Below are 26,812 nucleotides of genomic sequence, written 5' to 3'. Positions count from 1 at the left end.
GAAAAATACATGGAAAAAGGAGTTCCAACAAGTAGGCAATTACTTGTCTAGTCAGCCCTCTTGTGAGAAATTTATATCAATGTGACACTGTTGAATCACCTAAAACTGAGAAACAATCATTTTAGTATGAGTTCCCAGGACATGTAGATAATTGACATCATAAGTTCAGTGGATACATATTTTGTAGTCTGTCAGCCCTTTGCAGAGAGGTACGGAGCTTTAATTCTTTTACACATCTATAAATGTAGCGGAAGAGCAAAATATCAGCATATCAGTGCATACAGAGGATAGATATTAATATTGTACATGTATAGATGCAATATTTGCATCTATATAATGACAGATGCAAATATTGCATTGCAGAACTTTATTAGGTTCTTTGTATAAAAAGTTATAGATATATATTTTTATAACTTAATAATCTCTCTTTCAGGTTGTGGTAAACGAGTTGTTCCATTAATAGTCAACAGAATAATGTCTGGAAACATTGCAGCTAAGGCTGCCTGGCCATGGCAAGCTTCCCTTCAACGTAATAACATCCATCAGTGCGGGGCCACTTTGATTAGTAACACATGGCTCATCACTGCAGCACACTGCTTTAAGAAGTAAGTTATAGACCTTAAGTTGGACCCCATTACTTATGTTCTGAATAATAATCAATGTTCTTAGTAATAATTAATGCCCTGAAATATTACTGAGGTCAAATGAGAAACTTTTTTCAGGTTCTTTTCTAAAATAATGCTACATTTGCATACCTTTTTTGGACAGTTGGGGGGTGGTATAGTAGTCATTATTCTAGTAATCATTGATCAGGTCCTCAGAGTTTTAAAGCAATTGTATAAAGAAACAAAAGTCATCCTAACACAAAATATTTACTAGTAACATATATAATAAATCCTTTCTCAAACAATCCTCTCCACTTAATACTAGTATCTGTTTCTGACAAACACTTGGTCCAGTTTTATGCTGTACATAAATAATCAATGAATTATGAATTGGAATCTTCAATGAATGTAGGAAGTTGGTAGCTGTGATACTGGAGAATTTTATAGCACTGACATGAAGATCTGATGGAATTAGAGCAATTCACAACCCGAACAAGAGAATTACCAAATGATAAAAATAGCCACTTCAAAAGAGATTTATTTGAGTAACAAAAGATCGTTGGATCACTCAATGAGACCTTCCTATAATACAGAGCCTCTTGACAATGGCTGCAAAAGGCAAACAAGAAGGAAAGCTAGCATTTGTATCATATAATCATTTCAAATGAAAAGTTAACTATTCTTTATTTATTCTGAGCATGGTTACAATATGATTTTTTTTAAATATAAGATAGAAAACATGTTTTCTAGGCTCAGCAGATGATGTGGACATTATGCCCAACAAAGTAGCTGATGACATACACTGGAAAGAAAAAACAAATATGTGAATAAGGAAAACAGAAATCTCAAAACAGCTTACTGTTACAGTTTAAGCAAGAACTAAGTGATGAAATTTAGTAGGTATAAATGGAAAGTTCTAATTTAGATTTTAAAAATCAAAGTTTATCAGCACAGAAAGCAGATATGTGCTTTAACATGTGACAATTGCTTAGAAATTTTTGTTGGAAGATAGCCTACTATCAGTCAGTTGTACACAAAAGTACATTGTGATTTAGATTACATTAAAAGAAATGCAGAAACCAGGATAAATGAGATGTCAGACTCTTTGTTGGTCAGATCCCGCCTAGAATAGAGACTTCTGTCCTGGACAATAACTTAAAGAGAACTTCACACAATGAAATGCTCTTGGAATAGTTGAGAGTCCTGAGTGGTAAAGAAAGATGCTGTCATATTCATCAGGCCTTGCCACTGAAAGCATAAATTCAGAGACTAGCAGCATTGACATAACTAAGGAATCTGTTAAAAATGCAGGAATCTCAAGCCCCATCTCCATCTCTCAGAATTAGCAGCTGCATTTTAGTCGGCTCCCCAGGTTGTTTGCATAGTACAGTTTCAGAGACTATCTTAGGAGACAGAAATTTTATCCTGAGAAAGCTCAAGTAGAGATGATACATAGTTATAGTCCTACATCTGATTCTTTCCTGTAAGAAAGCATTAGGTAATCAAGAACGAACTTGTCAACAGTCAGAGATGCTCAAAGATCAAAGAGATTCCAAGGCAAAGTAAGGGATTTTAAGGACAAAAATGCCCCCATCTGCAGAAGGGTTCAAGCGTAGACAATCAGCACTTAATAACCTGTTACCATTTATTATGCTCCCGTATGCTACAAACATTTGATTAGGGCTTAAGGCTTGTTTTCTATGATTCTTACACCAACCTTGCTTGCTAAACCCTGCTTGGTAAGCCCTTTTCCATGGAGGGAAGTAAGGAAAGTTACATAACTTTCTCAAGATCACTATGGTAGAAGATAGTACAGTTGAATAAAAGAACATGTCTCCCTCATCACATTTTCCATCTCTCAAGCACCGGATCAGTGAGAGGACTAAAGGACTTTTATGGCCTTTTCTACTCAGATGATTTGATATCGTTGTAGTCTAATATTGAGGTAATGCTTTGAGAATCCTCGTTATATGATTTAAAGCTAATAATCAGCAAAATCCCCAGATCCTTTTTATAGGGATGGTTTTCAGACCAGGTGCCACAACTTTGCATTTTTATAATTTCTTTGGGGATCTAAGTTACTATTTTTATATTTATCACCAATAAATTGCATCCTGTTGATTTGGGGCCCAATTTTAAAAATGTTAAGTTCATTTGTAATTTTCTCTTAGCATTCCTCATGTCAGGTCTTTATTTCTGGTTTGTAATCTACATATAAAATAAACACAAACTGTATTAAATAATATCAAGCCGTTGTTGAAAAGTGTTAGAATGTACACTCCCATTTGAGTAAATACAATTCTCTCCTTTGCATTTACAAGCTCAAAATATCTAATTTATATGAAGTTCACCTAGGCATGATTAAGTTGAGATCACAGTTTGGCACCACTAAATCTTACAAAAGACTGATTTATAAATAAAAATGTCAATATATTTATGCTATATGAACTATTGTGTTTATAAACCAATCTTTATTTATATTTTATCATTATTTTTGCACGTCAAAATTACATAAAAATAAAATTTTACTCTGACTGGCTGGTTCAGTGGTAGAGCATTGATTGGCCCAGTGTGTGGATGTTCCAGGTTTGATTCCCAGCCAGGGCACACAGGAGAAGTGACCATCTGCTTATCCACCCCTCCCCATATCCCTTCGCTCTTCTCTTCCCACAGCCATGGCACAATTGGTTTGAGCAAGTTGGCCCGAGGTGCTGAGGATATCTCTGTGGCCTCTATATCAGGTGCTAAAATATAGCTCGGGTTGCCAAGCAAGAAAGCAACGGCCTCAGATGGGCAGAGCATCGCTCATTAGGGGGCTTGGCAGGTGATCCTAGTGGGGGTACATGCTGGAGTCTGTCTCACTGACTTCCCTCCTCTCACTTAATTAATTAATTAATTAAATTTTAAATTGCCTCAAAAATAAAAATAATAATCCCAGCAGAACTAATAGCTGTCAAATTGTACTTAAGCACCAAAGATATGTTTATATGCCTCTTTCTATGAAGCTATCTACTAAGAAATAATTAGGTTGACAAATAAAAATGCTGTACATCAGCAGCATTTTCTCTGTGCTTATCCCTATGAACAATGTTCAATTAATTAGTTATCTTGCTATTAATAAATAGATTTTGGTGGGAGACCACATCCTCTAAAGAGAAGACCAAAGAGAAGCAAAAAGACTTATGGTATTATGCAAATAGGGATAGCAAATAGTTTAACCCATCGAGAACTTATTTTCTGTAAGTATGAAACACAGGCTTTCCTCAATGATCTCTCATTACTAGATGACCTGTCCAATCCCTAGATGTACCATTATGTGTACCACCAGCTGGAAGTTACACACATCTGACCATCTCTGACAGCTTTTATCTTACTGGCTCTTACCCCCCAACAATCTATTCTCCAGAAAGAACCAACATGGTTTTTTTATTTTTATTTTTAGGGGTTTTTTTACTTATTAATTTTATTAATTTATTAATTTTTAGAGAGAGGAAAGAGACAGAGAGAGAGAAAGAGGGGGAGAAGTGGAAAGCATCAACTCATGGTACTTGCTTCCTATATGTGCCTTGACCAGGCCAGCCCGGGTTTTGAACCAGTGACCTCAGTGTTCCAGGTCGACACTTTATCCACTACACAACAACAAGTCAGGCCCAACATGATTTTTTTTTAAAATATAAGTGAGACTAAAGTACTGTCATCTTAAAATCACCCAGTGAATGACCATATCACTTGAACAAAATCTACGCACTTTACTTATGACCTATAATAGACTCTAAAACCTGGTTCCCACCTACTTCTCCAACCTCAGCCCCTCCGTTTTTGCTTTGCATCCTGAACTGCAGGTTATCTGGTCTAAAGCCTTGGGAGGTATTTCTGGACACTCAACTTCCCATTCTCTCACACTTAACTCCTTGTCAACCACGTACTAGCCCAATTGTCACGTCTCAAAAGAGCCTTCCCTGACTATCCTCTAATAGATCTAGTCCACTGATCTATTTTATTTAATTCATAGCCCTTATCACTGTTTGTTTATCTATTTGTTTGTTAATTTGTTTCATTCTTTTTCCTTCACTAGAATCTAATACTCTCATCTCAGAGACCTTTCTGTCTTGTTCAGCACTTTATCCTCAGCACTTTAAATCTGGCTCAGCACAAAGATATTCAATATATATTCGCTGAAGAGATAAATGAATGATATTTTATGTGCTTTACAGTTCTAAAATTTAATAATTCTGTATTAGATTCAGCTCTAAGATGCTGTTGGCATATGTTTTATCTTTCAAAATAACAGCAATAGACTGCATTTAAATAGTCAAAGAAAGTTATTATGGCAACCAAGTATTTTCAGGATGGTATTTTCTCTTTTATTAGCCTACATACAATTATTGTAGGACAGTTTATATATGCTGTTCATTTCTAATCTTTTCTAGTAATGCAAATCCTCGTCCATGGACTGTTAGCTTTGGAACAACAATCAACCCTCCATTAATGAAAAGAAATATCAAAAGAATTATTGTCCATGAGAAGTATCACTCCCCAGCTAGAGTGTATGACATTGCTGTTGTGCAGTTTTCGCCCAGAGTCACCTTTAGCGATGACATCCGCCGGGTTTGTTTGCCAGAAGCCTCTGCATCGCTCCAACCAAATTCAACTGTCTATATTACAGGATTTGGAGCACTTTACTATGGCGGTGAGTATCTCCAAAAGGATCACAGAGTACTAAGCCTTCTCTCGGACAGTGTGATTTAATTTCCATCAAGATTATCCTGCCAGTCATTTCCACTGAACTTATTTGGATTAGTTAGGGTTCCTGTTTTGGAAGTGACAGAAACTCAACTCCAATTAGCTAAAACAAAGAATAATGATAAAATAGCAAATTTTTCCCTTGTAATTTGGAAATCAAGAGGGGAGATTATTCTGGCTTCAGACACAGCTGGATTCAGGACTTCTTTTTTTTTCTTTTTTTTTTTTTTGTATTTTTCTGAAGCTGGAAACGGAGAGAGACACAGACTCCCGCATGCGCCCAACCGGGATCCACCCGGCACGCCCACCAGGGGGTGATGCTCTGCCCCTCCGGGGCGTCGCTCTGCCTTGACCAGAGCCACTCTAGCGCCTGGGGCAGAGGCCAAGGAGCCATCCCCAGCGCCCGGGCCATCTTTGCTCCAATGGAGCCTTGGCTGCGGGAGGGGAAGAGAGAGACAGAGAGGAAGAAGGGGGTGGGGGGTGGAGAAGCAAATGGGCGCTTCTCCTATGTGCCCTGGCCGGGAATCGAACCCGGGTCCCCCGCACGCCAGGCCAACGCTCTACCGCTGAGCCAACCGGCCAAGGTGATTCAGGACTTCTTATGTTGTCAATAGGTTCTAAATTTCTGAATTGTTCTGTTTCTTAGCTCTGTTTTCCCTTTCACAGAGAGGAATTCTAGCTCAAAAGGTGGCCAATAGGGTTTATATCTTCACCTAGTAGATCCCAAGGGAGGAACATGTCTCTCTCTTAGCCAATTTCTACATTAATCTCTGAAAATAACTCTCTGGCCCAGCTTGTGTCCAGGGGTACTTGGATTGACTGGCTATCTCAGATATTCAAACCTGTGCCTATAACAAGAAAGGTAGGGTGTGAATGGCAACTTGGTCAGAAAAGGGTGGGCTTTAAGGAAGACATAAAAGATGCCTTCAGCAACACTAAAATCTATATCTATGTGCTGTTCTCAATGTAGTGCCAGGTAAACATCAAATATGTTGTCACCCTCACACCCACTTTCACTCCAGGACTCCCTCACTTTGATCCCCCTCTCTGTGAGCCTCCTTTATCCTTTTCATCTCCTCCTTATTTTGCTCCATCACTCATTTTCACTTCCCTCCATCACCTCGCAAATGTTTCCTTTACTGAGCTATAAACTCTATTTGCAGCAGAATCTGCTTCAGAGGAAGCTAATTTAAGAGTGATCAGGATTAAGAATACTGTAGAAGAGATGAATACTCTCTGAGAACATAGGTTCCATTGCCCTAAAATGATTTAACTTGATAATACTAATTTAATCTCTTAAAAGATAAAAAGGATTTTATTTTTGAATGATTTTGGGCATACTTAGACACACTCTGATTTACAATATCTGGCCCAGGTACATATATACACAACAGGGAGAGCAATTTTTTTTAACACTGAGCTTGAGAAGCTAAGAAGGGGCTTTCTGAGAATGAAAAAAATTCATTCATAGACCTCTATACAGTTTATATACAATAAACTCTAAAGAATGAACACTTAATTTTCAGTCTCTACCAAGAAACTAGGAATACATTTCACTAACGTGGCTGAGAATAGATGTCCCATGTGATTTCATTCCATGTTATACAAGCTGAGAAGTGTGTTGCTTTCTTTAGGGCCATATTACCAATCACAGAAATTACTACCTATAGTTTCTCAATTCCAGGGTGGCTGAATAGAGCTGTAAGCCTGACACCTTTATGTATGCACTCTACCTGATGGGTTTGGTCCTAAGACAGAGTTTGCATTTTCTGTTTCAAAATGACGGAAGAGATTTTTCAGCTTCCCTTTGGTTTGGTGGGAAGAAACATTCCTGGCCCGGGGTTTGAGGCTGGACAGAATTATACCTGGCATAATACCTTTGAGTAGCACCGGAACCTAACTGACACGTGTAGAACACTATATTAAACATAGGTTCCATTGCGCTAAGATGATTCACCATGATAGACCATATCTAGGTTCATAAAACAATTCTCTATAAATTTTAAAAAATTGAAATCATACATAGTATGCTCGCTAATCCTAATGAAATCAAACTAGAAAGTAGTAACAAAAATAACAGGAAAATCTCCAAATGCTTAGAAATTAAACAACATACTTCTAAACAATTCACAGGTCAAAGAGAAAGTCTTGAGGAAAATTTTAAGTACACATAGAATTGAATAAAAATGAAAAACAACATATCAATATATGCAGAATTCAGCTAAAACATTATAGAGAAGGAAATGTACAGGTAATATATAACTTAGAAAAGCAGAAAGGTCTCAAGTCAATAATCTAAATTCCCACTTCAGGTAACAAGAAAAGAGCACCAAAATAAACCTAAAACAAGAAGAAGGAAAGAAACAATAAAGATTAGAAATGAATAAAAACCAAATCAAAAAAGCAATAGAGAAAATTAATAAAATAAAAAGCTAATTCTTTGAAAAAAATCAATATTTTGTGAGAATGTCATTCATTATTCTTGCAATAGTTGAGAATTCGTTCAGAGAGCTCCAGGATTTATTTAAGTCATCAAGGTGTTGGTGGAGTTCAGCTTTTTGCAGCTGTAGAACTTAAGGCAGCTTGCTTCTTCAGTGCCATTGGGAAAAGTCTTTAAATCAGGGAAGCCCTAAGCCAGGCGTGGCCAATAGTTTTAGCCCCCAGGCTAGATTAAAAAGAAAACTTTATTCATGGGCTGGACGAAATATTAAAATTAAAAAATGTTAAATACAAAAATGATTCATTTAAGTAAACAAAATTTTATTATGTAATTTTTATGAATAAATGTGAGTGAAAAAATTTTAATATATAATTTATTTTAATAAAAATATAATTATATACCGTATAAATATCTAAACTATCGCAATCAATCGAAACAATATTTAATTAATAGAATGAACTTGAAGGGGTTATATCGCAAATAAAACAATTATTTCATTTTACAAACAGCCTGGACACGTTTTCAGTTATCAACTGCCCCTATTGTCTATGCTACAATGCCACTTGATTCAGCACAGTTGACCACAAAAATAACGAATTGTTTGACCTTGGGTGTGCACTGGTAAATTCCGCCTAAAACAATGTGGGTTTCACATTGCCGTTAAATGTCAAACAGTTCATATCGAGTATAGATGAGTACAAAAGTTGTAAATCTTTATAATGGAATTTTTTTAAAAAATAAAGAAGTATCGCAAATCCATTCAACCAATTATTTAAAGTTAACCTTAGATTAGTCACACGCAGAATTCTTTTCCACGTATCACTACTTCTTAAATATCTTGATTTCCAGTAATCAAAGACGCTTCCGCTTCTGAGTAGCTGAGATTTTAAAGTAGCGGAAAATATTAAAAATTTAATCACAGTCCGCATAAACTCATTACATGGGCCGGATTTGGCCCACGGGCCGTATGTTGGCCATGCTTGCCCTAAGCCCTTTTTTAAAAGTATTCACCTGATTAGGTCAAGCCCACCTTGGATAATCTTCCTTTTAATGAACTGAATGTCAAATGGAATTCATCTTAATTACACCTAAGAAAATTCCCTCACCTGTGCCTAATACCATAACCTAATCACAATAATGACATCGATTGTATTCACAAATTCCACCCATATTTGGCAGGGAAAGGAAATCCCAAAGGAATCATGGGGATAATTACAGAATTCTGTTGATTACTGTGTCAACTTCACAAGGACTGTATGGCTTAATACAAAGCATCTGTGAACGTTTGTACCACAAGCATTTATCTTTCTATCATAATACTGGTTTCTATAACTCAGGATCTAGTTTATAATCTGGAGTCCCAAATATACAATACATAAAAAAAAATTATTGCCTTTTAATATAATTTTATGTGTGAAAGTTCATCATAAAATGTAAAGGATAAAATAAATATACATTCTATTACAGTTATTTAATCAAGCCAAGAGAAAAAATTATCTAGACCTATAGAGTATCTGGGAATAATCTACAGTCCACAAATGCAAACTATATTTTTATAAAATGAAAGCCTTCCTAAATATATAAACTGATTGTCCTTAATGTAAAGATATAAAGATTGTCCAGGAAAAGAAACAAAATGGCTTTCCTTGCAATTATAGGTATTTATAAAAATGTTGGTAAGGATAAAAATCATTTAAGTGTGTCAGATTTTAAACAAATTTTTTTCCTCTGAATACTGCCAACATTAGCCTCATGCTGTATTGACAATTTTATTATAAAAAAAGATTAGAAAAAAATCTGCTCACTTCATTCTAGCTAAGGATGCTGATTGTAAACACAAAATTTACTTTGTTTTTTTCCTTAAGGTGAATCTCAAAATGATCTTCGAGAAGCCAGGCTCAAGATCATAAGTGATGATGTGTGTAAGCAACCACACATCTATGGCAGTGATATCAGATTTGGAATGTTTTGTGCTGGATATCTGGAAGGCATTTATGATGCCTGCAGGGTAGGTGGAGAGAGATTATTTTGATATCATTAACTCAAAAATTTTTTACCCAGTTTAATAAATATTCTATGTTCTTTATACTAGTACAAAAGAAAGATATCAGTTCAAGAATTTCTAAATGCAAATTTTATAATCTATGTATTTTTAAATCTTTTGATGCTATCAAACAAACTAACCAGTCAACTCAAATTTTCTTAATACCTGAAGTTCAAAGGTTTATAAAACTCTTTCATTAAAGGGCTCATGTCTAGAAAGGAAACAGTCATGAACAATGAACTATGATGTGATGTGATAAATGGTATAATGAAGAGCAAATATTTTTCACTTTAACAGAACATTTTTAGAGCAAGGATCAGATTACATTTAAATGAAGCCTGAAGGGTAAATAGCACTTGCCCAGTTATAGAATAAGAAAAGAACATTATAGAAAAGAGAAAGAGCATGGCCACAATTATGAAGGGTTGAAATTGCAATTTATATTTGATGGATGCCAGGTAATCTGCTGGGTCTCAGCATAAGAAGGATGAGAGGTGAGAAGTAGCAAACACTGAGAAGGTGGATTAGGCCATGTTGTGGCCATCTAGTGCCCTGGCCAGTCCTCCTCTGTTATCCAATATCTGCTGCATAATGTCTAACAAGGTATAGAAGTGTGGTTCTTCCTGGAGGCACTTGCTTTATAATGTGAGATCCTTGAAAACTCCAAGGAGGTGATCCCACCTAATGGAATGGTATTGATATCAGGTGATAACAAGCCCTTCCCAGAGTCCCACAGATTGAAAACATGGGCAACCTCTGTCAGAAAAAGATATTCTACCTACATCTATATATATGTAGCACATAGGCTGGGCGAGAGCAGGCTCTGACATACATCTAGCAGGCTCTGACACACATCAGTTTTTAAGAATGTGGAGGAAGGCAGCTAGAATTCAGGGAATCCAAAGAGAGGTCCATGCCATGACAGACAAGTGGAAGGTGGCAACAGGAGTCTAGCAGCAGACAGGATGTGGGAATCTAGGCAAAAGGCGAGATTGTTGATAAACCTCAGGAAAGACTGGTGGTCACAAAGCAATAGCCGTGGATTGGGGAGCAAGGTAAGATTCCTAACCCATGACTGCAAAATTGAGTAATAAGACAAAGCTGAACTCATAGAAATAGTGGGGAAGTTATTGAGGAAGGGACTCCAGCACAAGTGTTCAAGACAAGAATATAGCGATTGTAACTGTAGTACATGATGTGGAGCTTAGTCTGTCTGAGAAAACAGAAGCCTAAGCACCCTACTTAGATTCAGAAGAAAAGCAACATCAGCTGGATTTTCTGTATTATATCATTGAAATTTGCCAAGAGTAGATCATAAGCATTATTACCCCCCCCCCCCACACACACACACACAGAGACACACAAGGTAACTATGGGAAGATGATTGTGTTAATCAGGGGTCCCCAAACTACGGCCCGCGGGCCACATGCGGCCCCCTGAGGCCATTTATCTGGCCCCCGCCGCACTTCTGGAAGGGGCACCTCTTTCATAGGTGGTCAGTGGAGGAGCATAGTTCCCATTGAAATACTGGTCAGTTTGTTGATTTAAATTTACTTGTTTGTTATTTTAAATATTGTATTTCTTCCCGTTTTGTTTTTTTACTTTAAAATAAGATATGTGCAGTGTGCATAGGGATTTGTTCATAGTTTTTTTTGTAGTCCGGCCCTCCAACGGTCTGAGGGACAGTGAACTGGCCCCCTGTGTAAAAAGTTTGGGGACCCCTGGTGTTAATTAACCTGATGTTGCTGGTTATTTCACAAAGTACAGTATGTCAAATCATTTAAATATATACAATATTATCTATAAACTGAAAAATTAAAATGTGAAAATTAAAACTTTATAGACTTTTTAAAAGCTTTTATAACTTTTTAAATTCTTGTTTCAATTAATTATCCTATAATTGGTAACCTATACATATGTCTAATAATAAAATATATGGTTCATCAGAACATCTTAAAGAATAAGCTTTATATTTAGTTAATTTTTTCCTTTTTTTTATTTTCAGGGTGATTCTGGGGGGCCTTTAGTCATAAAGGATCTTAAAGATACCTGGTATCTCATTGGAATTGTGAGCTGGGGAGATAACTGTGGTCAAATGAACAAACCTGGAGTCTACACGATGGTGACTTACTATCGAAACTGGATTGCTTCAAAAACGGGCCTTTAGATTGCTATAAAAGTTAAACATCGAGAGCTGTATGCAGGCCATACATGTATAAGAATCAAATATTGAGTGAATGTGGTTTAATGAAGTGAGATTAAATTACTGGACCTAGCAACACAAGACACGTGACACGATTTATTTTAGAATCACTTTTTACCAACCAATAACAAATAGCTAATTCATAAAGAATTTAAATTTGTAAAGCAATGGGTCAATTTAGCCTGGCTTTGAAAAATACAGCAGAGATATTCAGGTCTTTAAATCCTATAAGCTGGAGTCTGAAAGAGGAACAATGCAGTTTTTTGAGAATAATCTATGGGATTTGTCCAGGGTGTCACCTTAAGTAACTTTTTAAACTGTGAGAGCTCAGGAAACTTTTATGTAATCTTCAGAGCTCACAAATACTGTCCCCCCCCCCATTCTTCTAGGTTTTCCAAAGACATTTTCCAACACAAGAAAATATTTTTTTTACTTATAAACTTATTGGAGGTATTCTCATAAAAATAAGTTATATCTGGGAAACAAAGCATGGTGATAAATCAAGCCAGAAATCTTTTAACCTTTTCCTGTTTCTAACCTCCCTAATTTTTAGTGATTTTTAAAGCACACACACACAGATATTCCTAGCCTACAGATATACTCAAAGAAAGCCTGTTTAATGAATAAGTATATATATTAATCAAAAATATATTTTTGTTGCAAGAAATTTTGAGAAAGATGATGGAAATGTCATGAGCAGTCCAAAAACAGTGGGCCGAAATGTTATTTTATAGGTGCATTTACATGTTAGAACCACCAGGAGGTGACTTTGTACATTATTATTGTAAAGTCAGATGCCTAGAAAAAATTGGGAATTTGCCATTACATTGAAGAATCAAAAAGCATTGTCTTTCTAGAGAGCAAGTTCCTTTGTATTGATGCAGCCGATTGTCCCCTAAAGTTAGTGACAGCTGCCTGACTTTTGCAACCATGAAACTCTAGTTTTAAAAAGTGTTTTTAAATAAACATAAAATTTGAGGACCTAGCACACAGTACTCATGACCAAAGTGATCTGAAAGAACAAACATACCCCTAAATAAGTGTCATGTAAAGACATTAGGAAAGGCAGGCGCATGCATTCCATGATATAATTAAAGAAGGCTTTGGGGAAACTTACTCTGTGTAACATCAGCTCTGCGGATGCGGTGTCATTTATTCAGGTAGTCCAAACTTAAGCCAAAGCCCTGGGAAATTGAGTTACTTTATAATAATTTTCCTGCATGTGCAATTGGAAAGATGTGAAAATAATCCTAAAATAATGGAAAAAAGACTTATAATTTACTGGGGGAAAAAAATATCCATAACTTAGACTCATAGAAATTTAAGATGTAGAAAAGACTGGACAAGTCATGCATGCAAGCCAACATGCATAATTCAGAGAAATGAAGCCAGGGAGCATAAAGGATGTGGTGAAGCTGTAGATATCCTGCATCCACCATGGGCCACCAACCCAGGTACCAATTACACATGCCCTATTCCTTGTGAAGTATCTTTATGATCACCTGTATTTATTGAACCATCAGATCTAGAAAAATTTCAGCAGGTGTTATTATTAAATCTATGTTAAATTAGGATGCTCTTAAGAATTTTAAATGATGGCACTCACTTAGGCAGCTGGCTGCCAATTCTCTGAACTCACTTCAAGACAAAGTTGTTTCTTCATATATAAAAATATGCATGGCCACATAAATTATTATATATTTGGTGGTATATAATTCTGAGTTTTAATGTTAAGATTCAAGAAATGATGTCAAGTTATAAACTTTGTATTTTTTTATTGTTTTTAAATTGTCAACTGCTCTTAAGAGTTGCATTTCTTTTAAATAACTATACTTTGGCTCATTCTGAAACATTTCTCAGCCTCTGTGGTGCTGACATCTTGGCCTGGCTAACTGCTGTGTGGGGCTGTCCAGTGTAGTTTAGACTGTTTAGCAGCACCCTGATGCCTACTAGATGCCTGTGACACACACCTTCACCTGAAACTGTGATAACCAAGAATATCTCCGTGCAGTGACAAATGTTCCTTAAGGAGTGAACCTGTCACCTGTTGAGTACTACTGTTTGATTTGGATCTTTTTAAGAAATGCAATAGATACCTCAAATTTTTACAGTGAGTATTCAAAAACTATAGTCTCCTGACCAAACTGAATGTTGACTATCAAGTTCCTAAAGGAAATAGCGGAATAGATGACTGATGTTTCAGTTCAAATACAAATTGATCTCTGCCTAACACAGTGTGCTTTGAAGGATTTATCTCATACCTCTGCCTAGACTAGAGTATAAGCATAGAGCACATTAACCATGATCATAAAGGTAGGTTTTTATAAATATATCCTTTAGTAAAGTATCTCTATGTTGACCACATCCCCAGTAAGAAAAATACTTTATTTTTTTACATTAATTTTATAAATACATAATTATATATTAAAATTTAAAAAGATTTTTATAAAATAATACCTTACTAAATCCAATAAAAGCTAATATTTTCTATTTTATCCTTTTTTTTTTAAAGGCTTTACCCCATCAACTAAATTTATTTCATAATCTAACAGGTCATGACCTGCAATACCTGTAACATACTCTGGAATAATCGTCCACTATTAGTAACACCGAGTTGTTATGGTCTCACCTACTCCCACCATTCTCCCTACTTTCAACCTCTCCCTACTCTATTTAGCAAATAGTGACTAAATATGATGCTATTCAACAATGTTATGTCCACGCCTTCAGATATTCACTGCTTTCCCCTTTGTGTGACAAATAGACTCTCAATCCATGTCACCATAGCTTTTAAGGACCTTTACAATTTTCCACAACTAATAGAATTTCTGTTTCACTTATACTCAGTGCTCCTGTAACACTGAATGTTCCTATTTCCTGAACACATTGTCGCCTCTGGTCGCACAACGTTCTCCTCACTCTGTAAGAGCTAGTCTCAATATCATCTCTGCTGAGAATAGTTCTGTTTTCCCCGACAAAAATCACTCTCTATTCAAACCATTTTGAATTTTTCTGTTCCTCCTCTAAAGTGATTCTCATACTTTTCCCTGTATGATAGTATTTATGTTCATGTATTATCTCTAAAATTGTTTAAAGTTCCATAAGATTAAAGACTGCTTTATTCATTTTTGTATTTAAGACAATATTCTGTCTATATCATGTTTAGTGAAACTTTAATTAACAGAGGTTAATTGTAATTGCTGTAAAGGAAAGAAACCTCAGTTCTCATCATCTGCTGCCCCCATGATACTTTCCACCCTGTACTGGTCCTGCTTTGCAAATTCTTGAATGTTCGTAAAGACTTCCTGCTCTCTGCCTACACCAGAAGTAACCAAAATACAGGGAGGCAGCCTTTTGTGCGTGACAATGACCTTTCAGCAGCCCCTCCAACTCAAAAACTTTTATCATATTTTCTTAAATAAGCACACTGCAAACCCATAAAGATATCTGAAAATATGGCCTAAAAGCAAACTTCCCATTTCCTTTTTTGTTTTTGTTTTTTATATGATCTACTAATACTGTTCTTTTTTCCTGTCCCCCATGGATCTCAAAAAATGTATTTCCAAATGGCCAGGTTATATATCCATGATTATATTCTGGTTAAAGCCCTTTCTTGTTAAATTTGCCTAATAGGAGACCGTAAAGATGAAACTAAAAATCATATACAATATGTTCTTTTTAAAAGCTCACAGAAATAAAGCAATTTGAGTTTCAGAGAAATAATACTTGGTTCATCAATTTTAATCATCCATATTAGACTTTTTTTTTTAATTTTTGTTAGTAACCAAGATTCAACAGGTAAAATAACTTTTTAAAAATGTTTTGTTATTTTCCAATTGCAGGAGACTCCTCCCACACCAAAAATCACTCAATTAAATAAAAGGGTTAAAATTCTAAATGTCACACTGAAATTCAAAAAATACTAATAGAAATGTTCTAGAGATAATGGGCTAATAAAGAACTGAGAAGTGAGTGAGTGTTAAGGCTCTTGATATCAGTAAGTACATGCCTCAAACACCCAAGCTTGGATAAAGATACTACATGTTAGGCTCAGTAACTGAAAAATCACTTGTTCACAAACTGTGGTATCTGAGCTAAAGTTGGAATGGCTGAGATCATGTTTTGGAAGAAGATAAATCAAAAGCCATCTTCCACATTGTTAATTTGAAGATTTTAGCCAGTAGGGAGGGGAATCTAGATACAAATCCACTTACATAGATACAAAGAAAGTCTGGAAGAGAATAAATTCAAAGAAAGTTTGGAAATTCAGAACCTTATTCTTAGACCAACTAATGGTAAAATGAGGCAGATTTTAATAGAGTAATATTATAAAATACGTTATTTGAAAAAATTAGGATAGAAGAGTTAAAGATATCTTAGGTTTAGTCATTGAAAGGCCCGTATGTGCTTGCTACATTTCCAAGGTGGAAACTAAGTTACAGCAACATCTTCCTCTAGCCTGTACATCTTTCTCTAGCAGTTAGCTGGGACCCTCTTCATAGACGTGGGTTTTCTGCATTACTCAGGTTATTATTGTTGGTTTATGTAGGTATAAGCTAGAGTGGGATCTTAGTTCATTGGCAGGAGGAGAGCTGAGGAAGAAAGAAGTGTAGTCAATGATTGGGGCAACTAAAGCTAAAAAGAAGATTAATATTAATATTGCCATCCCCTCAAAGGGACCTAGCAGACATTTAGACCCTACCCCTAACCAGAGGGATACACAGAAATTATATTTCACACAGCAGTCTTTTTGAAGAATACTGTACCTTCAACAACACCACTGACACCTGATCTTGGTACCCCAAACACTTGTTCATGGCATTTCTGTGTGGCCTATAAATTTCCCACATGCTGAACAGTTACCATTAGAATGCAAAATGGTATAGCCATTTTGGAAGAAATTTTGAAGATTTCTTAAAAGACAAAACCTATTATTACTACCATATCACCTAGCAATTGTGCTACTTGGTATATACTCAAATGAGTTGAAAACTTACGTCTGTACAAAAACAAGCACATGATGTTTATAGCAGCTTTATTCATACATTTCCAAAACTTGGAAACAAAAAAGATGTCCTTCAGAAAGTGAATGGATAAATAAACTTGTTCATCTGGACTACAGGATATTACTCAATAATAAAAAGAGTTATCAAGGCATGAAAAGACATAGACGAACTTTAAATGCATATTACTTAGTGAAAGAAGTTTGTCTAAAAAGGCTACACACTGTGTGATTCCAAGCACATGACATTATGGAAGAGCCAAACTATGGAAACAGTAAAAAGATCAGTGGTTATTAGGGTCTGGGAGAGAGACAGGGGTGAATAGTTGGAGTAGAAAGGATTATTGGGTTGTAAAACTACTCTATATATACTACAATGGTGGTCAAAATCCACAGAATGTCAACACCAAGAGTGAGTCCTAGTGTAATCTTTGGACGTCAGGTAAAGATGTGTCAATGTAGGTCCATCCGCAATTAATTGTAAAAAATGTACCACTCTGGTGGGAGATGTTGATAGTTGGGGAGGCTATGTGTTGGGTGCAGTGGGTATGTGAAAGCTCTTTGTGCTTTATATTCAAATTTTCTGTTCTAAATATAAAGTCTATCTTTTTTAGAAAGCTACCAAAGCCTCCAAGGCCCCTGGAGATGTGGTAGAATAGAGGAATATTGAGTTCTAGATAACAGAGCACAAGAAGTTAGTATAAGGGGATTGCTCTATAACTAAAGAATTCTTCTGTGAATAAATTATGTTGTTAACAGAAAATATAAAATAGGAGATATTCCTAAATTCCAAACTGAAACTCTTTTTATTAATAGACTTAGGAAGAGAATAGGGATTAAAAACTATTTTTCCTACAGAAATAGCTAAATATTATGCAGCTTAAAATGCCATGGAAACTGATGGTGATAAAGGATCACTGCAGGGAGTAAAAACTTCAGGAAGGGCATTGGAGACCTCCAGGACAGTGCTACGCCAGTTAGTGTGGGAAATAAATAATAAATCATAGGCTTCAAGAGTCAGAAAAAGAAGGAAAGGAAGGAAGGAAGGAAGGAAGGAAGGAAGGAAGGAAGGAAGGAAGGAAGGAAGGAAGGAAGGAAGGAAGGAAGGAAGGAAGGAAGGAAGGAAGGAAGGAAAAAAGAAAGAAAAAAAACTGAACAAACAGCAGTTCTCCGGATTACCCAAATCTGTCCTTAGCCTTGAAGTAGATGTTCTGGTTTGGGGCATGCTAGACGATGTTATGTAACAAGCAGAGTCACTAAAAATCCCTGTAAAACCTGTTGAATATTTTGTATGGGCTACAGTGCTCAACTAGAGTAGCATCATAGTACAGAACACCTCCCTGACTGAGTTATGTGGTCATGGCCCTCATGGCATAGATTGTTCTTTGGGCCTCCCAGAGCTGTCTCAGGAAACTCTGGCACTATTATCCACGGGAGTTCCCCTGCTACCCTTTGAGGGATTGTCTGCTTTAGTTGGAACTGGAGGCTAGATGACATCCACATTCTCAAGGAAATGTTTTATTTACCTATCCCTGTAAACCTGGCTTCCAGGACTGGAGGAGTAGTCTGGCAGGTTTGACTGTCTACCCCAGTGAAGTTAATGTACCGGAAGAAATAGTGGCAGTCACCATGGAAGTGCAGGCCATAGATCCCACGATGCTGGTTCTCCTCAAAAGAATATTTCTAAGTCTCAAAAATATGCTTAATCTTAAAGAAAGAAGTTATTTTATCTTATGGGAATACTTTCCTGGAGAATTTGGTATGAGCAGAGAGGTTCCTGAGAAAAGATAGAGTTTTAGTGATGGAAAGAGGGCTAATTCAGGGAAGGAGATTGGGGTAATCCCTGTCATTATATACAGGAACTACAGTTATCTCTGCGGTTCCAGACAAACCATGTTACTACATAAAGGTTGATTTTTGGAAGGTATATGTGTACGTGTATTTAGAAAAGTATGAAATGAGTCAATGGAGAACACTAAATGTTTTGATCAACGTTGAAGATTCGCACTTATAAAATAATTTTCAGTTATCTTGCTGAAATCATGTCCTAGATGAAGAGAGTATTTGGGTTCCTATAAGTGCTCTTCCTGAAACTATACCAAAAAGGGTAATGTAATCTCGCTCCCTCATATACCACACCATGGCTGTCCAGAACAAGGCTTTACCTGTGCCTTCAACACTCAAAGCTCCCCAGCCTCCCCAGGAGTCTGGATGGACAACTGGGAAATAGAATGTCGCGTGGAGAAGCCACTTCTAGGTCTACAGTCATCCTGAAAGCTGACGACAGCTCTGTTTCCTCTCTCCCACTTTGTCTGAGACAAAGAATCCTATTCCCAGTACAAAGCACAAACATTACCCTTGATGTTTCGTGAAAAGTTCTCTAAAAACAGTGTAGCTCTCAAATGCCATCACTGGGCCATTTAAGAACCTAAAAACACACTCTGATTACATCACATCCTATTTTATCCATATTTCTTATTTCCTTCTCGTTTAGATGTCTCTGAAAAAAAAAATGGGATCAACAGATTATATAGCACAGGACAAATGACGAAAACAAACAAAAATAAAACCCACACACTAGATTTCAAGGTGAGCTGGATAAGTTCTCCCTGATCCATGACTGTAGACTATTCCTAATCCCAGAGAACCATCACAGTATTAAATGTTCCTGTTCAAAAGCCTTAAAAAAACAAATAAGAATGAATCAGTAGAAATGTCCCTGTATTACTAAAAAAGAAAACAATCCAAGTTCATGTTCTTCTAATAGTAAGAACTCCTATCTTGCATCAGAAGGGCGTTGTAATGTATTTTTAGGGTTTCAAATGACCTCAAACCCTGTTCACATACTTCACCACAGTCACATATTTCAGAGTTTGGTAAAAGAATAAAACACTAATACAAAACCTGGCCATTGATGACCACTTGAACCAATTGAAATATTGAATATAGGTTCAAATAATCTTTTAAAATATTTGTAAAAGATTACACTACCAAATCACACATTTGTTAGCTGGTGGGTAGCATGACATAAAGGCAAACAATGTGAAGTTAAACAGAATCTATTTGAATCCCAGCTCCACAATCTACCACTGAGTAACAATAGATTTGTTATTTGAATTCTGTTATGATTAGTTTTACATATCATTTTGATTGGGCCACTGTGCCCAGATAAGTAGTCAAACATTATTCTAGATGTCTCTGTGTGCTATTTGTATGCTGTTAATATTTTTCCAGATTTACTGAAATACAATTAACAAATAAAATTGTATAAATTTATAGTGGACAGCATGACAATTTGATAATATGTATACTTTGTGAAATGATTACCACATTAAGTTAATGAACACAGTCATCACCTCACAAAGTCACCTTTACAATCGAGTATTAACTAGACACTATGCTGTACATTAGGTTGACAGGGGCTAATGTGCAATCCTGTCAACCTAATGGGGGAAATGGAAAGATGCTAGTTAAAGGGTTCAAACTTTTAGCTATTAGATAAGTTCCAGACTCTGATGTTCAGCATGGTGGCTATTATTAACGACACTGTATTGTATACTTGAAGGTTGATAGAAAGTAGTGCTCTAGTATTTTTATAACAGTAACAACAATAAAATTGCAATTACCTAAGTGAAGGAGGTGTTAATTAACCTTATTGTGTAAATATTTTGCAATATATATGTGTAGTAAATCATCACATTATGCATATTAAACTTATACCTTGTTATATGTCAATTATATTTTCATAAAGCTGGGGGGAAATAAGTAGATTGTCTTGAATTTAACAGTAAACATCCAGAAAGATAAATGGAAAAATTAACTTATTTAAAATAACAACAACAAATCCAACAAAACAAAATAAAAAAATTTGCTTTGACAATTCTCACTGTCAAAACAGGATAAATGCCAAATTTGATGAAAAATTTAAAAGATCTATTAGGACATGCTATATATATTACAAGTAAAACAAACAAACAAAAAAAAACCCAGTATTTCCACATACCAACCCCAAACTGAAGATCCATAAGAACAAACACTCTATTATGAGGATTTGATTTGTAATCTACATAAGCAACCTCATGAAGCTTTTTTCTAGAAAAGATAGACCCAAGGGTTTACTTATTCAAATATAGTTAATAATTTCTCACAGTTACATTGGTATATTATATATTTCTTAGTATTCTATCAAACTTTTTATTAACCAAGATGATACCACCATTATAAAATTCACTGAAAACTTTTCAGCATGTTCTATACTTAGGAACAGTTAAGGTAGCATAGGAAATTACTATTTCTGAGGAAACTATGAGTTAAGATAGTTTTAGGAAAATTTGTAATATATTTTCCATTTCTTTCATGGTTATTTTTCTGTTAAAGTTTCCTAGCTCTTGAATCAATTTCAATAATTTGCTTTTTATACAGAAATTATTTTCTTGAGATTAAATATTTTTGTGTAGTTTCTTTGTTCTTTTTTTTCTAACTTCTTTTTTGTTTTAGATGTGTATCCAGTGGTGAAATTCAGCTGGTTCACACTTAATTTTTTGTTGAGTTTGGCAAAACAGTTGTTAAAATGGCACTTGTAATCAGGTTTCTCTCTAAGGTGGGTGCCTGGGCAGCTGCCCAATGTGGAAATCATAAATTTACATTCCTTACTCTTTTTTAATGTTCATCTGCATAACAGCATATTCTAAATGTCTGTAGTGATGTTCATTCTGTCCATAGGTGAAAAAAAAATGCAAGTGAGGACGTCAATCAAGAAGCAATATGGAAATATCTTAAATCAGTGGTCCCCAACCCCCAGGCCATGGACTGGTACTGGTCCATGGGCCATTTGGTATCGGTCCGCAGAAAAAAAATAAATAACACATTATTTCCATTTTATTTATATTTAAGTCTGAACGATGTTTTATTTTTTAAAAATGACCAGATTCCCTCTGTTACATCCATCTAAGACTCACCCTTGATGCTTGTCTCGGTCACATGATACATTTATCCATCCCACCCTAAAGGCTGGTCCATGAAAATATTTTCTGACATTAAACCGGTCCATGGCCCAAAAAAGGTTGGGGACCACTGTCTTAAATAACAGTCTATTGTTCTTTCTCAGATATTATTTAATATTTTTCATTAATATTTTTAAACTCTTTCTTATATTTATAACATAGTCTAGTTTTGTGTACCTCTTTTATTTTTTATTATTTAAGTATTAAATGCATGAAATAATAAACTATCTTTTGGTATATTGTTCTTTTATATTTAAAATGGTTTCAGGGCAGAGAACCAGTTGTTAAATTATTTGAATCGCAGCACAGTGTGTATCAGATAATGTTTAGAAAATGTTTAGAAAGTTCAGGTAACTGGATTTTCTTTTTGAAAGTTCCAGAAGAGTCTTTGCCTTTTACAACATATGTTGAAATTATTTGTGTATATTGGCATAATTTTGACATTCTGTATAACTTGTGTCACTTTTCTTTCTACCATTTTTTTTGTGTGTGTGTCTTCTTGCTAAATTCATAATTATCTGTATAGAGGGGGAAAGTAGGTTTATAGCTATGTGTACAAAAAACACAGAGTTTATTCTTGCATTATTATTCATTAATTATTGTATTACTTTTCATATGAACAACTGTAAAACTACTTTTGCCCAATCCTGTATTTTATTCCCAGATACCTGTCTCCAAAACAATAGAAACCCTAGCAAATATTTCTAAGTCTTTCTCTCCCTTGGTAGAAACTTTTCTACATCTTATTCATAATAGTCTAATGACTCTGTTTTAAACATACATAAGTTCTTTCTTTCTCTCTTTCTTTCTCTCTCTCTCTCTCTTTCTCTCTCTTTCTTTCTTTCTTTTCTTTTTGTATTTTTCCGAAGTGAGAAGCTGGGGGGGGGGGGGAGGCAGAGAGACAGACTCCCTCATGCACCCAACTGGGATCCACCCAGCAAGCCCACCAGGGGGCAATGCTCAGTCCCTCTGGGGCATTGCTCTGCTGCAATTGGAGCCATTCTAGCACCTGAGGCGGAGGCCATGGAGCCATCCTCAGCACCCGGGCCACTTTGTTCCAATGGAGCCTTGGCTGCAGGAGAGGGAGAGACAGAGAGAAAGGAGAGGAGGAAGGGTGGAAAAGCAGATGGGCGCTTCTCCTGCATGCCCTGGCCGGGAATCGAACCCAAGATTTTCACACGCCGGGCCAACGCTCTGCCGCTGAGCCAACTGGCCAAGGCCCATAAGTTGTTTCTTTTAAAGAACTTAAAATCAAAGCGGGAAAGAAAGTCTTTATACCAATATTTAATGTAATTTATTTTCCACAACATTTTCACTTGTCCCTCCTCTCCAGTAAAATTTCTCTTTGCCAGAGGCCTAGCTTATATTCTTATAGGAAGCCATAATGATTCCCAGTGTTAAAAAGAACACTCCATGGGAACCCATACTGATAATTTAATGCCAATAATTTAATGAATTATATGTCCCTTTAATTATAACATTGCATAGCTTTAGAAATATATTTTTAATTACTAACTTAAATATATTAGCACATATTCAAGTTAATGCATTATAAAGCATTGTCTCTAAGTTTATAAATTCCTTTTATTTTATCATCATCTTTGCTATCTTTCATGACATGAATTGATGTTAGAAAGAATCTTCTAAATAACTTTCAATCCTGACCAAGAACCATGTCTAAATGCTTGTGAGATTTTTATACTATCTTTGATATAACTTTAATATCATTTTAAAATATAAATGCATGGTCTTATTATTGCTCAAGAGTACTATTAAAATGAAAAGATAGATACAAAAGATATGACACTGGGGAAAAAAACCCACATCACACTCCAATTACACTTAGTCATAACCCGAAAAGAACATAGTTTATAAGAAAAAGCAACCTAAAAAAAAAAACCTGTGACTTCTCTGGATTTCGTCTCTACATATCAAAAAAGTAAAGATAAATGAGAGGTGTTATTGCCAGACATTTTTATTCAACTTCCAAATGAGCAGGACAATATAAGTTACTTTTAATGACTTGTAATAATCAAAATAAAAGTAGTTAGTAAAGAAGTTTCTCCAGGAAAAATAAAACTCTACTCCTGATTATAAGGAATCTACCCAGTTAGAACATTTACAACAATCTAAAGGATGGCTAAGGTCCTCTGAGTAGACCAACAAACTCATACCCAGAATAGGTTTATATTTCTATGAGAAAGAAAAGCTGGTCCTTCCAGGATGGAAGGGGTTCAATGTAGCTGAATTGCTATTAATGGCCACTTGGTCTTCTTGAGGAATAGTGTCATCCTGTGGGTTCAATGTTTGTCTCTGTTGATAATAGGTTGGACATTCAGAGGAGGAGCTAGATTGATGTTGGTAAATAAGAATTTATGCTATTGAGCCCACACAGGGCCCTCTTCTCTCCCACTGTGGCCATATCGTTTATGTGTCCATTATGCCAGCATTTAGTGATTCTGGCTCAGTGACCAACTTTGAAGTCTGCCTGGACTGAGGAGGCTCCCAGAACACTGGACTTTCTATTGTAAAGCCTAGAAAGTCCTGGGCAAAGTGGAACAAGAGTGGTGACCCTCTTACTAGCACATTCCTGATGACCTTGGTAAATGGTGTATTATCTGGAGCCTTCCATGAATATAATATTCTGTTGGGTCTTCTGGCTTCACATAATTTATCCATTCCCTTATGCCTATTTTCCTGAGCTTCTTAATCTCTTGACATCCATTGTCTTCCACAAAAATTCTGGCATTTCAACCTCACTTAGCATGGCTCATCATTTTTTCCAGATTTCTAGAAGCCACTCCAGCAGTGAGTTTATACCATTTCCTGGGCATCTTGTCAGGTGTTATGCATTTTATACAGAGAGACTGCTCATAAGCCATAAACTTTTTTTATCCAGCCTTATGTTCCAATTGCTTTGACCAAGCACCCTCAGAATCTACTCCCACAGAATGAACAAGAATAGACTCAAAATGGATAAAAGACATAACATAAGCTGTGAATTGATAAAAATTCTAGAAAAATATATAGGCAGTAAAATCTCAGACATCTCTAATAGCAGTATTTTTCTGATATATCTTCTTGGGCAAGTGAAACAAAAAAAAAAACATTAACAAATGTAACTACATCAAACTAAAAAGCTTTTGCACAGCAAGAGAAACCATCAACAAAAGGAAAAGACAGCCTACTGAATGGAGAACACATTTTGCCAATACATCTTACAAGGGGTTAATATTCAAATTTTATAAAGAACTCAGTCAGATGACTCAACACCAAAAAGACAAATAGTTCAATTAAAAAACAGGCAAAGAACCTGAATAGACACTCTCCAGAGAGGACACACAGATGGCCAATAGACATATGAAAAATGCTTAATATCATTAATCATCAAAGAAATGCAAATTAAAACCACAATGAAACATCATCTCATACCTGTCAGAATGGCAATCACCAATAAATCAGCCAACAACAATTGTTAGGAAGGATGCACAGAAAATGGAACACTTGTGCGCTATTAGTAGGAATGCAGATTGGTGCAACCTATATGGAGTTTCCTCAAAAAATTCACCATGGAACTGCCTTCTGACCCAGCAATTCCACTTTGGGGACTGTATTGTAAGAATCTCAAAACACTGATTCAAAAAAATGTATGCACTATGTTTATTGAAGCATTATTTATAATAGCCAAGATCTGAAAACAGCCCAAGTCTCCATTAGTGGATGAGTAGATAAAAAGCTGTGGTACATATATACAATGGAATACTACATGGCTATACAGAGGAAGGAACTCTTACCTTTGTGACACCATTGATGGACCTGGAGATTATTTCACTAGGTGAAATAAGCCAGTCAGAGGAAAACAACAGTATGATCTCACTTATATGTGGACTCTAATGAACAAAATAGAAAAAAGGCATGAACACATGGAAAAGACTGGCAACTGTCAAAGGGAAAGAGGGGGGCACTGGATGAAAGATGAGGGAAATGAAGAAAGAAAATCCACATTTTAAAACACAAACGCTCATACTCTTTGCAGCTAAGCAGATTATTTAATGGGATGATCTGAAGGGCATCTTCATGTCTCTTACAAGCATGAATTTTTAAAACAGCTCAAAAATAGTTGCAGTATTTAAGGAAGCAGTAATGTTTTATTTACTATTTCAGTCAGTAATTCAGAAATTGAATGAATGCTTAACTACACAACAATAATGCACTGGAGTGGAAATGCACTGGAGTGGAAAAAAGCTAAGAGGCAGAGAAGTTTAAATGGCAGAAATTCAACTAAGAGATGGTAGTGGCCTGGAGTCATGTGGTGGCAGTGAGAATAAGAACGAGGTAACAAATGGGTTTAATAAATATTTATGCACATAACACATTGAGAGGAGAGATGAAATCAAGGATGACACACAGATTTCTGAGAAACTGGGAGAATGGGAGGTGATTTCTGGAGCTATGATAGGAAACACTGAAGAAGCACGTTTAGAAAGAAGAGGGGGAAAGACATGAATATAAAGCACAAGTAAAAAGATCAGCCTTTGAAAGAAAACCTCTCCCATTGTAACAGAAGCACAGGGGCAGATGTGTAATATTTATAGATATGACAATAGGAAATTAAGAGTGTCCATCTAAGGATGTTCTATTTTTTTCTAATAATAGAACTATTAAGTCATCTGTTGAAAACAAGGGCAGGGAAGAAGGGATAGAAAACAAACACTTGGGGAAGTGTAGAGAAGATTTGAAAGGTTTTCGTAAACACTGAAAAAGACACTGAC

The 26,812-nt window shown here is 35.9% G+C and overlaps 1 protein-coding gene across 3 annotated transcripts in view; it reads left to right on the top strand.

Annotated features, from left to right (window-relative positions):
- TMPRSS11A (transmembrane serine protease 11A) overlaps positions 1-15,416 on the top strand; it is a 50,537-nt gene extending 35,121 nt beyond the window's left edge. For all 3 annotated transcript variants that reach the window (XM_066384812.1, XM_066384813.1, XM_066384814.1), the window contains 4 exons: positions 434-605; positions 5,036-5,295; positions 9,654-9,796; positions 11,838-15,416. In XM_066384812.1, the coding sequence (XP_066240909.1) occupies positions 434-605; positions 5,036-5,295; positions 9,654-9,796; positions 11,838-11,999 (737 nt within the window). In that variant the 3' untranslated portion in view covers positions 12,000-15,416. The remainder of the gene's footprint in view (positions 1-433; positions 606-5,035; positions 5,296-9,653; positions 9,797-11,837) is intronic.
- Positions 15,417-26,812: the final 11,396 nt, after the last annotated feature.

This window comes from Saccopteryx leptura, chromosome 5, assembly GCF_036850995.1.
Source record: "Saccopteryx leptura isolate mSacLep1 chromosome 5, mSacLep1_pri_phased_curated, whole genome shotgun sequence".
In the NCBI taxonomy this organism is placed as follows: Eukaryota; Metazoa; Chordata; class Mammalia; order Chiroptera; family Emballonuridae; genus Saccopteryx; species Saccopteryx leptura.
This window is presented reverse-complemented; position numbering and strand designations above follow the sequence as displayed.